Below are 20,700 nucleotides of genomic sequence, written 5' to 3'. Positions count from 1 at the left end.
TATAATAAAAGCTAATGTGGAATCCTTGTTGTACGTTCAGCACTATTCTAGATACATTACATGTGTTGATCCATTTAATCATCACAACATTTTCCCTGCTGGCTCAGATGGTAAAGAACCCGCCTGTAATATGGGAGACGTGGGTTCGATCCCTGGGTTGGGAAGACCCCCTGGAGGGAGGCAGGTAACCCACTCCAGTATTCTTGCCTGGAGAATCCCCATGGACAATGGAGCCTGGAGGGCTACAGTCCACGGGGTCGCAAAGGGTTGGACACAATTGAAAGACTTTCACTTTCACTTAGGAGTCATACACTCTATTTCCTTAATATGGATAAAGAAACTGGTGCATGGGTGGGCAAAGAACTTGCCCAAGGCCACTCTTAGTTAAATGATGGAGATAGGATTTGGACATGGGTAGTCAGGTTTCAGAGTCTGGGTTTTAATCACTATGGCGTATTTCTTCTTCATCACTGAAAGACTGGCAATGTCTGGAAACAGCATAAAGAGTCAGAGAGAACTGGGTTCAGATCCCCTCTCTGTCACTCACTAGCACCATCTCAGAAATCTTGCTCAAGCTCTCTAAACCTCAGCTCTTCGTCTGTGAAATACCATAACTCACTTATGTTATTCAGTTCAGTTCAGTCGCTCAGTTGTGTCCAACTCTTTGCGACCCCATGAATTGCAGCACGCTAGGCCTCCCTGTCCGTCACCAACTCCCAGAGTTCACTCAGACTCATAGTGATGCCATCCAGCCATCTCATCCTCGGTCGCCCCCTTCTCCTCCTGCCCCCAACCCCCCCCCCCACCCGCCCCAGCATCAGAGTCTTTTCCAATGAGTCAACTCTTTGCATGAGGTAGCCAAAGTACTGGAGCTTCAGCTTTAGCATCATTCCTTCCAAAGAAATCCCAGGGCTGATCTCCTTCAGAATGGACTGGTTGGATCTCCTTGCAGTCCAAGGGACTCTCAAGAGTCTTCTCCAACACTACAGTTCAAAAACATCAATTCTTCAGCACTCAGCCTTCTTCATAGTCCAACTCTCAAATCCATACATGACCACAGGAAAAACCATAGCCTTGACTAGACGGACCTTAGTCGGCAAAGTAGTGTCTCTTTTTTTGAATATACTATCTAGGTTGGTCATAACTTTTCTTCCAAGGAGTAAGCGTCTTTTAATTTCATGGCTGCAGTCACCATCTGCAGTGATTTTGGAGCCCCCAAAAATAAAGTCTGACACTGTTTCTACTGTTTCCCCATCTATTTGCCATGAAGTGATGGGACCGGATGCCATGATTTTTGTTTTCTGAATGTTGAGCTTTAAGCCAACTTTTTCACTCTCCTCTTTCACTTTCATCAAGAGGCTTTTTAGTTCCTCTTCACTTTCTGCCATAAGGGTGGTGTCATCTGCATATCTGAGGTTATTGATATTTCTCCCGGCAATCTTGATTCCAGCTTGTGTTTCTTCCAGCCCAGCGTTTCTCATGATGTACTCTACATAGAAGTTAAATAAGCAGGGTGACAATATACAGCCTTGACGGACTCCTTTTCCTATTTGGAACCAGCCTGTTGTTCCATGTCCAGTTCTACCTGTTGCTTCCTGACCTGCATACAGATTTCTCAAGAGGCAGGTTAGGTGGTCTGGTATTCCCATCCCTCTCAGAATTTTCCACAGTTGATTGTGATCCACACAGTCAAAGGCCTTTACATAGTCAATAAGGCAGAAATAGATGTTCTTCTGGAACTCTCTTGCTTTTCCATGATCCAGCGGATGTTGGCAATTTGATCTCTGGTTCCTCTGCCTTTTCTAAAACCAGCTTGAACATCAGGGAGTTCACGGTTCACGTATTGCTGAAGCCTGGCTTGGAGAATTTTGAGCATTACTTTACTAGCATGTGAGATGAGTGCAATTGTGTGGTAGTTTGAGCATTCTTTGGCATTGCCTTTCTTTGGGATTGGAATGAAAACAGACCTTTTCCAGTCCTGTGGCCACTGCTGAGTTTTCCAAATGTGCTGGCATATTGAGTGCAGTACTTTCACAGCATCATCTTTCAGGATTTGAAAGATGGAATTCCATCTCAAATTCCAGTCTCCATTCCAGCTCAAGTGGAATTCCATCACCTCCACTAGCTTTGTTCGTAGTGATGCTTTCTAAGGCCCACTTGACTTCACATTCCAAGATGTCTGGCTCTAGATTAGTGATCACACCTTCATGATTATCTGGGTCGTGAAGATCTTTTTTGTACAGTTCTCCCATGTATTCTTGCCACCTCTTCTTAATATCTTCTGCTTCTGTTAGGTCCATACAATTTCTGTCCTTTATCGAGCCCATCTTTGCATGAAATGTTCCCTTGGTATCTCTAATTTTTTGAAGAGATCTCTAGTCTTTCCCATTCTGTTGTTTTCCTCTATTTCTTTGCACTGATCGCTGAAGAAGGCTTTCTTATCTCTTCTTGCTATTCTTTGGAACTCTGCATTCAGGTGCTTATATCTTTCCTTTTCTCCTTTGCTTTTCGCCTCTCTTCTTTTCACAGCTATTTGTAAGGCCTCCCCAGACAGCCATTTTGCTTTTTTGCATTTCTTTTCCATGGGGATGGTCTTGGTTCCTGTCTCCTGTACAATGTCATGAACCTCAGTCCATAGTTCATCAGGCACTCTATCTATCAGATCTAGTCCCTTAAATCTATTTCTCACTTCCACTGTATAATCATAAGGGATTTGATTTAGGTCATACCTGAATGGTCTAGCGGTTTTCCCTACTTTCTTCAATTTGAGTCTGAATTTGGTAATAAGGAATTCATGATCTGAGCCACAGTCAGCTCCTGGTCTTGTTTTTGTTGACTGTATACAGCTTCTCCATCTTCGGCTGCAAAGAATATAATCAATCTGATTTCAGTGTTCACCATCTGGTGATGTCCATGTGTAGAGTCTTCTCTTGTGTTGTTGGAAGAGAGTGTTTGCTATGACCAGTGCATTTTCTTGGCAAAACTCTATTAGTCTTTGCCCTGCTTCATTCCGCATTTCAAGGCCAAATTTGCCTGTTACTCCAGGTGTTTCTTGACTTCCTACTTTTGCATTCCAGTCCCCTATAATGAAAAGGACATCTTTTTTGGGTGTTAGTTCTAAAAGGTCTTGTAGGTCTTCATAAAACTGTTCAACTTCAGTTTCTTCAGCATTACTGGTTGGGGCATAGACTTGGATAACTGTGATAATGAATGGTTTGCCTTGGAGACGAACAGAGATCATTCTGTTGTTTTTGTGATTGCATCCAAGTACTGCATTTTGGACTCTTTTGTTGACCATGATGGCTACTCCATTTCTTCTGAGGGATTCCTGCCCGCAGTAATAGATATAATGGTCATCTGAGTTAAATTCACCCATTCCAGTCCATTTTAGTTCGCTGATTTCTAGAATGTCGACGTTCACCCTTGCGTCTCTTGTTTGACCACTTCCAATTTGCCTCAATTCATGGACCTGACATTCCAGGTTCCTATGCAATATTGCTCTTTACAGCATCGGGTCTTGCTTCTATCACCAGTCACATCCACAACTGGGTATTGTTTTTGCTTTGGCTCCATCACTTCATTCTGTCTGGAGTTATTTCTCCGCTGATCTCCAGTAGCATACTGGGCACCTAATGACCTGGGGAGTTCCTCTTTTGGTATCCTATCATTTTGCCTTTTCCTACTGTTCATGAGGTTCTCAAGGCAAGTATACTGAAGTGGCTTGCCATTCCCTTCTCCAAGGGACCACATTCTGTCAGACCTCTCCACCATGACCCACCCATCTTGGGTTGCGCCGCAGGCATGGCTTGGTTTCATTGAGTTAGACAAGGCTGTGGTTATCAAATAAAAGGATATAAATGAATGTAAAAGTGTCTAGTGTATGTCAAGTGCCTAGCACATAGCAAAGGTTTGACAAGGTTTGGCTAAAAGATAGAATGTTTGATTCTATAGTTTTTATCTGCTAAGTATTGAATACAAATATTTAAGTCAGAATACCAAGCCTTTAAATTTTCATTGAGAGACTATTTTCTAACATGAACTCCTTTAAACCGATTCAGTTCAGTGACCAGTTTTCTAAATGATACAGTCATTGCTTCCAAGTTTTTCTATTTTTATTTTCAATTTGCAAAACTTCTTTGCATTTAGACCAATTGCATTTATTTATCAATATTCTTGACAGTATCAAATGCTACCAATTACAGCTTCTGCTCTTGTGGGAATTATTTCTACCAAGTTCAGTTTTTTTTCAAGCCAAATTATACAGATATACATGTATAGAGAAAATTTGCTTCTATCATTCAATTTTTAGTCAATAACAACTGTTATTATTTTCAGTTTGAGCCTTTGTTGAGTTTATTTGGTGTTAATACATTTCTACTAAATATAGTTATCCTGGATTTGGGTTTTGACGTTCTTATTGTCACCAAAAAAAATAGTATTTTTTTTCCCAGCAGTAAATAACGTCAGGTTTTTTTTATTTTTAGAAATCTTTTGAGATAATTATAGATCCACATTAAGTTTTAAGAAATAAGGCAAAGGGATCCTATGTGTTCTCTATCCAATTTTTCCTGATGATAACATCTTATCAACTATAGTACAGCATCACACTGAGGTACAGCCAAGACACAGAACGTTTCCTTCATCAGAAAGATCCCTTATGTTGCCCTTTTATTTCTATACGCACTTCCTTCCACCTCCATCCCAAATATAATCCTTGACAGCCAGTAATCTGTTCTCCATTTTTGTAATCCTGTCATTTAAATAATGTTATATAAATGTGGAATTGGGCTTCCCAAGTGGCGCAGCGGTAAAGAATCTGCCTGCCGATGCAGGAGACCCACGAGATTTGGATTAGATCCCGGGGTCAGGAAGATCCCCAGGAGGAGGAAATGGCAACCCATTCCAGCATTTCTTGCCTGGGCAACCCCATGGACAGGGGAGCCTGGCGGGCTATATAGTCCATGGGGTTGCAAAGAGTCAGACATGACTGAGCACACACACGCACGCACACACACACACACACACAAGTGGAGTCACATTTTTAGGATTGCCTTTTTCTGCTTAGCATAATTCTCTGGAGATTCGTCCAAGCTGTTGTGGGCATCAGTACTTGTTTCCTTTCCATTGCTGAGTAGTATTTCAGCAATAATATGGATGTGCCTCTGGTTGTTTAACCTTTTAGCTGTTGAAAGGCATCTGGGTTAACTCAGTTTGAGATTATTATGACTAAAGCTGCTATAAACATGCATGTATAGATTTTTGTACGGACGTAAGTCTTATGTTCTCTGGGATTAATGCTGGGAGTGCAGTTGCACTCCTATGATAGCTACATCTTTTAGGTTTTGAAGAAACCGACAAGCTGCTCTCCAGAGTGGCTGTACCATTTTGCTTTTCCACCAGCAATGTCTAGATGATCCAGTGTCTCTGCATCCTTACCAGCCAATTCCATGTTGTCATTATTTCTTATTTTAGGCATTCTGATAGGTGAATAGTGATATTTTGTAGTTTAAACTTGCATTTTCTCATAACGTAGCTTGCCATTTCATCGTCTTAACAAACTCAGACATCAAAAGCTTCTAATTTTTATAAAGTCCAGTTTATCAATTTTTTCTTTTATAGAGTATGCTTTTCGTGTCAAGTTTAAGAACTCTTTGGCTAACCTTAGATCTTGAAGATTTTTTCCTAAGATCTTCTGAATTGTATTTTGATTTGCATTTAAGTCCATGATCCATTTTGAATTAATTCTTGTATGATATTTGAGACTTGGGTTGAAGCTCTTTCCTCCTTTCCTCCCTTCCTCTCTCCCTCTTTTCCTCCTCCCTCTCTGTTACTTTCTTACTTTTTGCCTCTAGATATTCACTTGTTCCAGCATCATTATGTTAAATTGTCTTTCTCCATCAGATTGCTTTTGTATCTTTATAAAAAGTCATAGTTGGACGTATTTATGTGGGTCTACTTCTGGCTTCTTTATTCTGTTTCATTATTGTATGTGTCTATCCCTTCATCAATATCGCATAGTGTTAATTACTGCAGCCATGTAATAAGTCATGAAATTAGGCAGACTGATTCATCCCACTCTCTCTTTTTCAAGAGTTTTAGCTATTCTAGCTCCTTTGCCTTTCTGTATACATCTTAGACTATCATGTCCATGTCTACTAAAATTCTATCTGGGATTTTGATAAGATTTACAATAAATCTGTTTATCAGTTTGGGGAGAATTGCTGTCTTTATTATGTTGAGTCTTAATCCACAGATAGTATGTCTATTTATCTAGGTCCTCTTGCTTTCATCAGCATTTTGTGATGTTTAGCAAATGTCATATACATATATTATTAGATTTATATCTAAGTTTTCCTAAGTTGTTGCAAATGGTTCAGTTCAGTTCAGTTGATCATGTCCAACTTTGCAGTCCCATGGACTGCAGCACACCAGGCCTCCCCGTCCATCACCAACTCCCGGAGTTTACTCAGACTCATGTTCATTGAGTCAGTGATGCCATCCAACCATCTTATCCTCTGTCGTCCCCTTCTCCTTCTACCTTCAACCTTTCCCAGCCTCAGGGTCTTTTCCAACAAGTCAGTTCTTTGCATCAGGTGGCCAAAATATTGGAGTTTCAGCTATAGCATCAGTCCTTCCAATGAATATTCAGGAGTGAGTTCCTCTAGGATGGACTGGTTGGATCTCCTTGCAGTCCAAGGGGCTCTCCAGAGTCTTCTCCAACACCACAGTTCAAAAGCATCAATTCTTAAGCACTCAGCTTTCTTTACAGTCCAACTCTCACATCCATACCTTTGCTGGCAAAGTAATGTCTCTGCTTTTTAATATGCTGTCCAGGTTGGTCATAACTTTTCTTCCAAGGAGCAAGCATCTTTTAATTTCATCTTTTAATTTCACTGCAGTCACCATCTGCAGTGATTTTGGAACCCCCCAAAATAAAGTCTATCACTGTCTCCATTGTTTCCCCATCTATTTGCCATGAATTGATGGGTCCAGATGCCATGATCTTAGTTTTCTGAATGTTGAGTATTAAGCTAACTTTTTCACTCTCCTCTTTTACTTTCATCAAGAAGCTCTTTAGTTCTTCACTTTCTGCCATAAGGATGGTGTCATCTGCATATCTGAAGTTATTGATATTTCTCCTGGCAATCTTGATTCCAGCTTGTGCTTCATTCAGCCCGACATTTCTCATGATGTACTCTGCATATAAGCTAAATAAGCAGGGTGACAATATACAGCCTTGACTTACTCCTTTCCCAGTTTGGAACCAGTCCATTGTTCCATATCTGGTTCTAACTGTTGCTTCTTGACGTGCACACAGATTTCTCAGGAGACAGGCCAGGTGGTCAGGTATTGTACTTTAGGTATTGCAAATGGTATCATACTTTAAAATGTCAATGACCTTGAGTTCACTGAGAATATATATAAATATGATTGATTTTTGTATGTTGCTCTTATATCCTGTGATCTTGCTGAACTCGCTTATTAGAAGATTTATGGACATTGCTTTGGATTTTCTAAAAAGACCATCATGTTGTCTATAAATAAGGATAGCTTTTGTTTCTTCTTTTCCAGTCTTCTGTCTTATATTAATATTCCTTTTCTTGCCTTCCACCATGGTGTTTAATAAGAGTAGTGAGACTGGACATACTTGCCTTGTTTCTGATCATGGAAGAAACCAGCTGGGCTTTCAGTGTTAGGTGTGATATTTGCTGTAGATTGTGTGTGTGTGTGTGTGTAGATATGTGTGTGTGTGCGTGCATGTGTGTGGGTGTGTATTGAATCAATGCTCTTTATCAAGCTAAGGAAGTTCCCCTTTATTTCTATTTTTCTGAAAGTATTATTCATGAATGGATGTTGAATTTTGTCAAATGTCTTTTTCCCTGTTGATTTATGTATTCATGTGCTTTTCTTCTTCAGTTTGTTAATATGCTGGGTTATTAACATGGTGATTCATTTTCAAGTATTGAATCAACCTTGTAATCTTGGAATAAACCCAACTTAGTTGTGGTGCATAATTCTTTTTATATATTGAATGCAATTTGCTAGTACTTTAAGGATTTTAAAGTCTATGCTCAAGAGGGACATTATTCTGTAGGTTTCCTTTGTCTGTTTGGCATTATGGTAACACTAACTTCACAAAATAAATTGGGAAGTGTTCTCTTCTATTTTATGGAAGAGATTGTGTAGAATTGGTGTTATTTCTTTTTTAAAATTTATTTATTTTTAATTAAGGATAAGTGCTTTACAGTTTGTGCTGGTTTCTGTCAAACATAAACGTGAATTAGCCATAGGTATACATATGTCCCCTCCCTCTTGAACCTCCCTCCTGCCTCCCTCCTGGTGTTATTTCTTCTCTAAGCATTTGTGAAATTCTTGAGTGCAACCATCTGGGCCTGGATTTTGGTGAGGCGAAGAGTTTTAAAATAATGAATTTAATTTCACTAGTGACTATGGGCTATTCACATGCTCTGCTTCATATTGTGGCAGTTTGTGTTTCTGGAGGAAGTGATCCACTTATCTAATTTGTCAAACTTACATGTATAAAGTTGTTCATGTGTGTGAGTGTGTGAATGTGTTAGTCACTCAGTTGTGTTGACTTTTTGTGACCCCATGGACTGTAGCCTGCCAGGTTCCTCTGTCTATGGGGATTCTCCAGGCAAGAATATTGGAGTATGCAGCCACTCCTGTCTCCAGGGGAATTTCCTGACCCAGGGATTGAACTGGGTCTCCTGCAGGCAGATTCTTTACCTACTGTCTGAGTGACCAGAGAAGCCTAAATTTGTTCATAGCATTTCCTTATCATCCTTTCGATGTCTTCAGATATGTAGTGATAAAGCTATTTCATTCACAATATTGGTAATCTGTGTCTTCTCTTTTTTCTTTATCATTCTTGTTAGTGGTTTGTCTATTATATTGAATTTTTCAAAGAACCAGTCTTTGTTTCATTGATTTCCTCTATTGTTTTTGTTTTGATTTTAATTGATGTCTATTCTTTTATTTTCTTTGGCTTGCTTTGGGTTTACTTTGTTCTATTTCTAGGTTATTCTAAGATGGGAGTTTAGATGATTGATTTGAGATTTTTCTCTTTTTCAGTTCAGTTCAGTTGCTCAGTCATGTCCACCTCTTTGCCACCCCATGAATCGCAGCACGCCAGGCCTCCCTATCCATCACCATCTCCCGGAGTTCACTCAGACTCACGTCCATCGAGCCAGTGATGCCATCCAGCCATCTCATCTTCTGTCGTCCTCTTCTCCTCCTGCCCCCAATCCCTCCCAGCATCAGAGTCTCTTCCAATGAGTCAACTCTTCGCATGAGGTGGCCAAAGTACTGGAGTTTCAGCTTTAGCATCATTCCTTCCAAAGAAATCCCAGGATTGATCTCTTCAGAATGGACTGGTTGGATCTCCTTGCAGTCCAAGGGACTCTCAAGAGTCTTCTCCAACACCACAGTTCGAAAGCATCAATTCTTCGGCACTCAGCCTTCTTCACAGTCTAACTCTCACATCCATACATGACCACTAGAAAAACCATAGCCTTGACTAGATGGAGCTTAGTCGGCAAAGTAATGTCTCTGCTTTTGAATATGCTGTCTAGGTTGGTCATAACTTTTCTTCCAAGGAGTAAGCGTCTTTAATTTTCCTCTTAGCACTGTTTTAGCTGTGCCCCACAAATTTGACATTTTATTTTAATTAAATTTAATGTATTTTATTTTTTTTCCTTTAAGACGCTGACTTAGGAATTGTTTAGAATTGTTTTGATTAATTTCTAAGTGCTGGAGATTTTTCTTTTATCATTGTCGTTGATTCTAGTTTGATTCCATTGTGGTCAGAGAACACATTTTGTATGATGTCAATAATTTAAATGTCTTGAGTGTATTTCATGGACCAGGATATGTTCTCTCTTGATATTTGCTCCATGGGCACTGGAAGAGAATCTGTGTTCTGCTGCTGCTGTGCAGACTTTTCTATAGCTGTTGATGAGATCTTGTTAGTTGACAGTGTTAAGTTTTTCTGTATCCTTGTTGATTTTCTTTTTAGAAGTTCTATCACTTGTTGGGAGAAAGGTATTCAAGTCTCCGGCTACAATTGTGATTTTTTTTCTTTTCCAGTTCTATTGGCTTCTGCTTCATGTATTTCGTATTTCTGTTGTTTATGTATATGTGTTATGTTAGTATATGTATATGTGCTCAGTCATATCTGACTCTCTGCAACGCCATGGACTGTAGCCCACCAGGCTCCTCCGTCCATGGGATTTTCCAGGCAAGAATGCTGGAGTGGGTTGCCATTTTCTTCTCCATTCCATATATAGTAGTATGTATATGTCAATCACAATCTCCCAATTTAGCCTTCTCTCCCTTTATACCCTGGTAACCATAAGTTTGTTTCTACATCTGTGGCTCTCATTCTGTTTTATAAATACATTCATTTATACCCTTTAAATTGAATTGTTTGCCTTTAGTAAAATTTTATGTATACAGGTTTAGAACTATGTCCTCTCAGTGGGTTGACTCTTTTAAGTTTGCATTTTTTCCTGTTTATGGTAGTTTCTTGCTCTGAAGTGTGCTTGATCTTGTATTAATAGAGCCACTGTTTTGCAAATATTTTCTCCCAGTCTGTGGCTTACTTTCTCATTCTCTTGATCAAGGTTTTTTTTTTTTTCATCTTTTCTTTAGTTTCAGAAATTTGACTATGGTATGTCTTATGGGTTTACTCTTTTGCAAGGGTTCACTCAACTTTGAATATGTAGGGTTAGCTCTTTACCAAATCTGGAAAGTTTTCAGCCATTGTTACCCTGAGCACTTTTTCAGTCCTGCCTTTTCTCTGCTCCTTCTGGGAACATACTATGAATGTTAGAACTTCTGTTACACTTCCATAGGTCCATGAGGCTTTAACTTTTTTTGTAATTTTCTGTTTCTCAGATTTGGTAATTTTTATTTCTTACAGTTCACTGATTCTTTCTTATGTTCCCTCCATTCTATTGTTTAGCTCATCCCCCAGCTTTTTATTTTTGTAAATGTATTTTTCAGCTCTAAAATTTCCATTTGGTTCTTCTTTATACCGTGTGTGATTTTTGGGTTGAGATTTTCTGTTTGCCAAACAGTTTTTTGTTTGTTTCAAGTGTGTTCAGAATTGCTTGCTGAAGCATTTTATCATGGGTGATTTAAGATCTTTTTCAGGTATTTCTAACAGTGTTATCCTCATTTCCTGTTGTTATTCAGCCACTCAGTTGTGTCCAACCCTGCAGGTCATGGACTGCAGCACTCCAGGCTTCCCTGTCTTTCACTAATTCCAAGAGTTTGCTTAAACTCATGTCCACTGAATTGGTGATGTCATCCAACCATCTCACACTCTGTTGTCCCCTTCTCCTCCTGCCCTCAATCTTTCCCAGCATCCGGATCTTTTCCAATGAGTTGTTTCTTCGCATCAGGTGGCCAAAGTATTGGAGCCTCAGCTTCAGGATCAGTCCTTCCAATGAATATTCAGCGTTGATTTCCTTTAGGATTGACTGGTTTGATCTCCCTGAACTCTCAAGAGTCTTCCCCAGCACTACAGTTTGAAAGCATCAGTTCTTCAGCACTCAGCCTTCTTTAGGAGAAAGCAATGGCAACCCTCTCCAGTACTCTTGCCAGGAAAATCCCATGGACGAAGGAGCCTGGTAGGCAGCAGTCCATGGGGTCACTAAGAGTCGGACACGACTGAGCGACTTCACTTTCACTTTTCACTTTCATGCATTGGAGAAGGAAATGGCGACCCACTCCAGTACTCTTGCCTGGAGAATCCTAGGGACGGCAGAGCCTGGTGGGCTGCCATCTATGGGGTCACACAGAGTTGGACACGACTGAAGCAACTCAGCAGCAGCAGCAGCAGCAGCCTTCTTTATAGTCCAATACATGCATCCATACATGACTCCTGGAAAAAACATGGCTTGGACTACACAGACCTTTGTTGGCAAAGTGATGTCTCTGCTTTTTGATGTGCTGTCTAGGTTGGTTATAGCTTTTCTTCCAAGGAGCAAGCGTCTTTTAATTTTGTGGCTACAGTCACTGTCCGCAGTGATTTTGGAGCCCGAGAAAATAGAGTCTGTCACTGTTTCCATTTTTCCACCATCTATTGGCACCTATTGTCTTTTTCATTCAGTTCAAGATATTCTTGGTTCTTAGAATGAAATGTGATTTTGAATTGAAACCCGGGCATTTTGTGTATTATTTAAGGCTGGATCTTCTGTTTTATCTGGCTTCCTTTCATACTGCTCTAGAAAGGGAAGGAGGTTGAGGCCTCAGTATTGCCAGGCAGGGGTATAAGTCCAGTTCCCCAGTCCACCTCCATTGCCACCTGAGGAGGGGAGGGAGTGCTCTTCATCTCTGCTGAGTGGAGGTGGGGGTGTTGACTCCCTTCTAGGCATCCACTGATACTTTCTTGGCTAGAAGGGCTAAGAATGCCTCATTGCTACTCTCCACATGACATCTACTGATACCAAGGAGCTTTTCCTGCTGGAGGGTGATAAAAGTCCTGTCCATTAGGCTTTATTGGATACAACTCAGTAGGGAGAGCGGAGGAGGCAATGGCGACCCACTCCAGTACTCTTGCCTGGAAAATCCCATGGACGGAGGAGCCTGGTGGGCTGCAGTCCATGGGGTCGCTAAGAATCGGACACGACTGAGCGACTTCACTTTCACTTTTCACTTTCACGCATTGGAGAAGGAAATGGCAACCCACTCCAGTGTTCTTGCCTGGAGAATCCTAGGGACGGCAGAGCCTGGTGGGCTGCCGTCTATGGGGTCGCACAGAGTCGGACACGACTGAAGTGACTTAGCAGCAGCAGCAGCAGCAGTAGGGAGAGAGAGAGGGGCCCCCTGTTACTGTGTCATGGTGGTGGTGGTGGTTGAAAGTCTAGGCTCATCAAGTGGTCTCCAATGACACTGCCAGAGTGAGGAGCTCCTTGTCACAGCCTGGTGAGGGTGACAGTCTAGGCTCCTCAGTGGGTGTTGGGAGCTTGGGTAAGCATGGGGTCAATATGTGTGTGTGTGTGTGTGTGTATTTTTAAAAGGAAGAATAGAGAAAAGTAAATACTTCATCTTCTGTCAGCTTTATTCTGTATTGACTATTTCTACAAGTAATATTCCTAAAGAATTGGATAAAAGAATGAAAATCTGTATTTCAATGAGCAAGGAACATTGGTAGGGTAACGGCATGGGATATGGATGTGGGGTCAAAATATCCTGCTTAATGGCTTTTATTTTGACTGGTAAGCATGGGTATAAAGAATTCTAAGAAAATGACCCTGGCCTTAAGTAGCATTCAATCCAGCTTGGAAGCCAAGATGCAGATTGCAAACTGGGTATGCCAACAAAGCAGCGACTCCTAAGTGCTCAATAAGCCATAAGCTGAACATCTTGTCAAAGGCTGATTCTGAGAAGGAGCAGCCAGGGAGGTCCCATATTTCATGCAAGAGGCAGGTTGTGAGCTAAGCTCAGAAAAATCAGACTTGGATATGATAGGAGGAGGCAGCTGGTGAGAAGGCATTGAAATAGGGAGAATGGAATTGACAAAAACGGAAAGCCAGCAGTATAAAAAACTATATTTAATTATTTTGGTTTTATTAGCTTCTGGACACTATGCCAGATACCTTATATTATTGTACATGATCATCCTTCACTACGTCCCCTTTGAAGTACAAATTATAATCCTTTTTTACAGATAAGGAAACTGAGGCCCAGGAAGGTAACTTCCCCAAAGTCACATACCTATGTCAAGACGAAGAGTTAGATTCTGAGACATTTTAAGTTCTTTCCTAGAATGCTGGGAATGTGCACAGCATTTGGCTGGAACAGCACTAGCTTGGGTGACAAGAGGAGAATGATAAGATTGAAAATTGAAGCAACATGTGCCAACAAAGGAATGAGAGCCTGAGTAGGCCTCTTTGGGGACAGCAGGCAGAGGGGAGCTATGACAGGGAAGGGGGCCCAGTTTCCATCATGTAAGATGGGAATATGGCTCTCACACTGCCCTTTGTTGTTTTTTTCTAAATTGCATTTAAAAAAACAAAGCAAAACTGTTTTCTCTGGTCATGCCTGGGGTATGAGAGATGTTAGTTCCCCAACCAGGGATCGAACCTGCACCCCCTGCATTGGTGGTGTGGAACCTTAACTGCTGGACCACCAGGGAAGTCCCTCACAATGACCTTTGAATAAAACCCCTTGCTAGGTCACCTTTCACGTCATTTCAAAAATATTAAGATGACAAAAGTCTTCCAGTGGGACTTATTCTATCTCGCTCGCTCTCTCTTGAAAGACAAATGTTATTTACAGAACACTCTTATAGAATTTTTTGATTGAGACTTTGAGATATGATGGGTTAAATTCTACTTAGCTTCTGGCTCTTAGGTTTTAAACTGTCAAGCTCCTGAATCATGTTTAGTCACTCATTCAGAGCCTGGTTAGGTTAATTAGATACAACGTGGGTAGACAGAATGGCATCACATGCCTCCTTCAGAAGAGACAAAGGAGAAATAAAGGAGAAGAGAAGGATTCTAATAGATACAGGGGAAGAGGAGGATTCTAACAGAATTTTGCTCCAAAAGACTAGAGGAGACTGACCAAAAAGGGGGGAAAAATTGGACCCAAAGATTCCACTGAACTCTTGAATGTGTCTCTGGTGGTGTAATCACTAGTGCTAAAGGCATTATAAACACTTTCTATTAACATGGGAAAGGAAGGCCAAAGAAGTACCATCTGAGAGGAGCCATAGAAAGCTGTTGCCAAAAATATTTCACAGAACGTCAATTCCATGGAAGGATCCAAGAGAAAAAAAAGTTCCATGGTTTGTGAAAAACTCTAGGTTAATCAAATGTGTCTTTACTGCAAGACTTTTCAGAGCCTTTAAAATTTTCAGCTGTGTTATGAACTCCCAAGAGGGGATGTAGTATGCTGTGTTCTCCAATATACTTATTGACAGGAATTCCCCCCATGCTTCCCCACCTCACTTTTTGTTCTTGGAGATTTCCTATGACAAGTACTTCACACTTCACCCTTTCATAAGTTCTGGGACAGGGAAAGACTGAAGCCATGGCACAGAACTCTATTCCCCACTGTAGACTTTTTCTTTGGTTCCTCAAAATGTGTCTGACATTCATACGCTTCTGAGATTACCTGAGAGGCAAATGAGTATTTTCTATTTAAAGCCAAATGTACAAAGGCAAGTAATTTTCTTAAAACTTGGAAATGTTTATCCCACCCTCTCAACCATCCCAATGAATCAACAAACTAGTTCGTGAGAGAAAGTTGCTGCTATTTTATATGCTTTTTAAAAATCAATGCTCAGTCATAATCAAATTAGAAAATGAATCACATTGCCAGATCTCTGTCTAGCCACCTAGGCTGGAAGCTGTTTGTCATCAGGTTCTCAGTAGCCCCCTCTCTGCTGCCCGGCTGGGACCTGGGCCTCCCGGGTCATCCGATCAAAGAAGTTGTTGGCAAGTGTTCTCACGTCATCTGTCCTGGAGGCCCTGGAGATCTTCTGGAATTCCTCGAAGGTTGCGTCTTTCTCTCGCAAGATCTGCTCCATCCTCTGCTCCTGTCTCCGAATGGCTTCCTTGATGCCCTCGATGTGGCATCTTTCCTCCTTCTCGGCTTTCAGTTTCAGGATGTGATGATTCTTCTCCCGTAGGATGTTGAGCTCCCGAATGTGGTGCGCCTTGTCCCTGACGTTCTTGTGGACCTGACTCCGGGTCTGCAGGATCTTCTGGTCCGCCAGCTCCTCCAGCAGCGACTTATGCTCCTCTCTCTGCTCCTGGGACTCTTCAGCCCACCTCTTCACCTGCTGGAACCGCTCCTCCTCCTTCTGGACTCTGTCCTTCAGCTCTCTGTGGGGCTCCTTCATCTGGCCCTCGGGCATCTCTTGGGACCATCGGGAGCTCTGTTCCAGGGACAGCTTCCTGAGGAGCTCCTCAGCCTTGGCCTGGCAGTCCATGAGGACCTTCCTGGCCTGGTAATTGACTAAAGAGCTGAGACTGGTCTCCTGGATCTTTTTCTGGCCCTTGGTGGGGTGAACGTGCTTCTTTAGACATGCCTGCGCCAGCCTCTTCTGTAGCTGCAGGCTGTTTCGCACCTGCAGGTCCCGCAGCATCCTCTCTGGCAGGCGTTGCCCCTGGCACTGCTTCTCCGGCTCCGCCTCGGGTTCGGAGGGGGCCCCCTCCAGCTTCTCCTGGCGCTGCTTCTCCTGGTCCTCCAGCGGTGCCTTCCACCCGCTGCTCTCCTGCTGGACCGTGCTGGTGGCTCGTCTGTCCCGCCGCCGGACTCGCAGCTCCCGGTTCAGACGAGCCTTGCGCTGCCCCTTGTCCTGCTGCCACTGCTCCTGGCTCTGCTGCAGTAGCAGCTTGCGCTCCCTCTCCAGGGTCAACTGGACCTTCTGGTCGGAGCGCTTCAGCTCCTCCCAGGCCAGGGCCGCCTGCTGCTGCAGCTCCCGCATCCTCTGGGCCTTTTTGAGCCGGCTCAGCACCAGGGCCACGATCTTCTGGTCCCTGGAGGATATTACTGCCTCTTCCAACTTGTTCTTGAGGACCTGGGTGTGCTGCTTCTGCATCTCCTTGCTGGAAACTAGGGACTGGGAAAGCTGGCTGGTTAATGACTCCACCGGATCGTTGCTGTGTCTTTTCTGGATGTGCAGGCAACCCGACTGCGTCCCAAACTCTCTGGAGGACACAGAAGACTTCTCCGTGTGGACTGAGGAAAGGGACCAGGGACGTAGACCCCTGCCGACCGGCACTGCCCACTGGTCTCCGCTCTGCGCCTTTTCGTCCTCAAAGGCTCGGTTCGCGGGAGTGTAAGCTCCCTGCGGGTAAGGAGGGGGCGAATCTCCCCGGGCGGGAGGGTAGTGCTGGCCGTGCTGAGGCTGGGGCTCCAGCTGCCAGGCCGGGCTGTGCCGGCTGCCTCCCTGCTCCTGGGGCTTGGTCCTTGTCTCCCCCCAGACATCCTCCAGGCGCCGGCTGCGGGGTCGGGGCTTCCTGACACGGTCTAGTAATCTCCGGGTCACGTCGGTCAGGCTGCGACTTTCTTGCGGCGAGTCGGAGTACGGGCGCCGGCTGGGCCGAGGGGTGGCTGAGCAGAGCAGGTGAGGCCAGGGCGCGGTGGCCTCGCTCTCCTCGCCTGGTGTCCGGGCCCAGGAGCACAGGCCCGATTCGGTCCGCGGTCCCGACCCGTCCAGCTGAGCCAAGGATGCGCTCTCCTCGCTGGGCGGCGGAGGCTCCCACAGGGCCGAGTGGGGCCGCGGGGAGAAGCGGCCGAAGTCCTCCATTCTCCTTCCTGCACGCCCAGCGTCTGAATCCGGGTCCCGGGTCTCGGCGGGGGCGCTGCTGAGACCCGCCCCGCCCTCCGATCCCGGGGTCCTGGCCGCCTGTGACGCTCAGGCCACTTCACAATGCTCCCGGCGCCACCTGGCTGCTGCAGCCCTCAGCCCTCGCCCACCTTGGCCTTCCTAGCACCCCGCGCAGCGAGAGGCGGGAAGGCGGCTGGAGCCTGGGAGAGGGCGTATGGTAGAGGGGGCTGTAGAAAGTTCGGGGCACCCTAAAGATGAGGGTGCGTAGTGAACCCCCACCTGTGTTGCAGGCAGGAATTTGAACTCGCATTTGTACATCTTAAACTAGCAGAATTTTAAAAGGATAGAATGTGGCCTGGAAGTGTGGGGTGGGGAGTCCTTTAGTCACAGGTCCCTACCACAGTGCACCTCTGCAGTGTAGGCAAAGTCGAGGCTCGTTAATTTATATGCACCATCCTTTTGCCCTTATAACTTAGCATGCTCAAGGATAGTTTTTTAAACTTTTAGAGGACAGAAAACAAAACACAATAGTTTGTTTCCTCCTAATACAGCAATTACTGCTTTTGTCAAAATAGGAATGTTAGGTGCATATTTCTGAAATAGCATTGGTGGACACCATGGCAAATCACTTTATTGTTTTCCTTTTTCTCCAGTTTTATGAGATGACTTTTTCGGGTTGAGGCATTCAGAGCTCATGGGAAGAGCACTAGATTTGGTCATGTAGACTTGAGCTTGACTCTCCTCTGCCACTTTCCACTTGTGTGGTCTTGGCCAAGTTGATAACTTTCCTGACCCTCAAGTTCTGGAACAGATGACTGGAAGAGGGGCCATGACAATACCACTGTAGGGCTGCCATAAGGTAGATGAAACTATGCCTCAAGAGCCTAGCACCTTAATACAGTCAATTAATATCATTTTGATGTCCTTCTAGCCTTCAGCTACAAATTGTAAGATTTAATACAGAAAATACATTTAATACATTGTAAGATTTTTACATATGAACATGTTCCATTCCAATAGTGTATTCCTAAATCCAGTTTGTCATGAGTCCAACAAGGTTAGCCTAGGTACCCAACTAACACAGTCAGCTATATAGTACTGTAAGGTGGTAGGTTTATAATACATTTCACACAAATAATACATACAAAACATACACAAAAAAATAAAACATTTTTAATCTTACAGTACAGTACCATGAAAAGTGCAGTAGTACAGTACAGCATCTGGCACACAGGGGCCAGCATCAAGTGAACAGGCAAGAAGAGTTATTGACTAGAGGAGGGAGAGGAGGTGGGAGATGAGATGGGAGAGCTGAAGAATCATCAGCAACAGGAGACGGAGGGCAAGGTGCAATTTCACTCTCGCCTGACATTGGTGTTCTAAGTTTGGTTCCCTGCTGGAACCAGATGCACATTCTCATCTTTGAAAGTTCAAAACTTAAAGGTTTGTATGTAGGGGACTTACTATATATGGGTTTACGAAAGTTTCTACAGATTCCTAGCTTAACAAAAGAAGAACAGAATTAATGTCATCCTAAAACAGTTTAGGTAAAGGATAGAGTGCTAGGGAGGGGTGATGTCCAGGCTCCATTGTATTCGTCCTGGACTGTGGATCCTGGCTCAGTCACTTCCTTTCTCTGGGATGTAATGAGGAAACAGTTCTGGATAATATTCTCCAAATATGGTCATCCTTAAAGAAGAAAATCAAGCATTTACTCATCCCAGTCCTCTTCACCCACATCTTCTTGAAGCTTCATAGTAACTCCAGCTAGGCAGGGCCAATAGAACTGATAACATTTCCTTAGGACAAATCTGAGACTTGGCCATTTTAACTGATTCCCCCAAAGGTCAGTGGGTCAGTGGTGGAAGTTTTGATTTTAGGTTCACTTGTCTGTCCATGATATCATGCTGCTTCTCAGGAAATGCACTCTGAATTGAGACATGTATTATGGACAGAAAGTTTGTGTTCTGCCCAATTCATACGTTGAGGCTCTAAACTCTAGTAGGATGGTATTTGGAGATGGGGCCTTTGGGAGGTGATTAGGTTTAGATGAGGTCATGAAGGTGCGGCCTTCATGATGGGATGAGAGGAAGGGACAAGAAATTCCGCTCTTTGCCGCCTGAGATCACAGACAGAAGGTGGCTGTCTTTAAGTCTGGAAGTGGACCCTCGTCAAGAACTAAATGTGCTCGTATCTTGACTGAGGACTTCCCAGACTCAAGAACTGTGAGAAATAAATGTCTGTGGTTTAAGCCATCCAGTCTACGGTGTTTTGTTAGAGCAGCCTGAGCTGACAGAGATGACATGCTCTAAAAATATTCTGATCAGATGTATATTCAAGGGTCATGACAGCTATGTCCTTGAAGCCATGTGGTAGCAACCTTGACCAGAGTATCTGAGGCCTCCCCAGGAGCCCACTCTGCCCGGATAGGAGCTCCCATGCAGTCATTAGCATGTCTATAGCCAAGGACAGGAGGTTGCTTCTAGCCTAGATTTCTATTGGCGCTACTCATACCATTGTTAGAGAAATTATTTGGTGATTATAATTTTTGCTTGGAGGCAAATTTTACATAAAATAAATTTGAGAGATTTATTCCATAAACTTGAAATGGAATCATTTAAGTGAGGAGATATTTGGGCATGAACTGAGTCGTGCTGATACCTGAGTGTCATCTCTCTCTGAAGAAGCTTTGTAAAACATTTTGCACACTACATGTGGTTCTGGCTGGCACCAGGCCACTTCCTGTTACAGAGAAGCGGTGTTGTGTGGTGAAAATACAGCCACCCAAGACCCAGGAGACCTGCCACCAGCCAGCTTTGCCACCTGCTGATCACCTGTAGTGGTGATTTCACTCTCTGTCTGGAGATTCTGGTGGTTTCTTCATTGCTGTAGGAGATGATTTGTAAGATCTCTTCATTCCCAAAGGCAACTGGAAAGAGGAGTTCAATCTAGTAAATCCTGCAGGCTTCCTTTTGTAAAACAGAAATGAGTTAATCCCTGAAAAATGCTTGGCATGTAGTTGGCAGTGCATGGCATGTAGTTGCTGCCTTATAAAAATTAGTCATTAGAATGATCATTATCATTATTCCAAGAGCACTAAAACCATAGCAGTGTAGGGCTGAATTTAAAGACATAGTTTGGCAGATGTTAGCTATTATATATGGAATGGATAAACAGCAATGTCCTACTGTACAGCACAGGGAACTATATGCAGTGTCCTATGATAAACCATAATGGAAAAGATTATTTTAAAAAAGAATGTATATACCTATACAGGTATAATTGAGTCACTTTGCGGTATAGGAGAAATTAACACAACACTGCAAATCAACTATGCTTTAGTTAAAGGAAGGAAGGAGGGAGCGAGGGAGGAAGGAAGGAAGAGAGAA

General features: G+C 43.3%; 1 protein-coding gene across 1 annotated transcript; it reads right to left on the bottom strand.

Annotated features, from left to right (window-relative positions):
• Positions 1–15,286: 15,286 nt before the first annotated feature.
• CCDC185 (coiled-coil domain containing 185) lies at positions 15,287–17,349 on the bottom strand. Its single transcript, XM_027976110.2, has one exon. It carries the CDS (start codon positions 17,288–17,290, stop codon positions 15,401–15,403), a length of 1,890 nt encoding a protein of 629 aa, XP_027831911.2. The 5' UTR covers positions 17,291–17,349; the 3' UTR covers positions 15,287–15,400.
• Between the last annotated feature and the right edge of the window lie 3,351 nt (positions 17,350–20,700).

The sequence above is a fragment of the Ovis aries genome, chromosome 12 (genome assembly GCF_016772045.2).
Source record: "Ovis aries strain OAR_USU_Benz2616 breed Rambouillet chromosome 12, ARS-UI_Ramb_v3.0, whole genome shotgun sequence".
Taxonomy (NCBI): Eukaryota; Metazoa; Chordata; class Mammalia; order Artiodactyla; family Bovidae; genus Ovis; species Ovis aries.
This window is presented reverse-complemented; position numbering and strand designations above follow the sequence as displayed.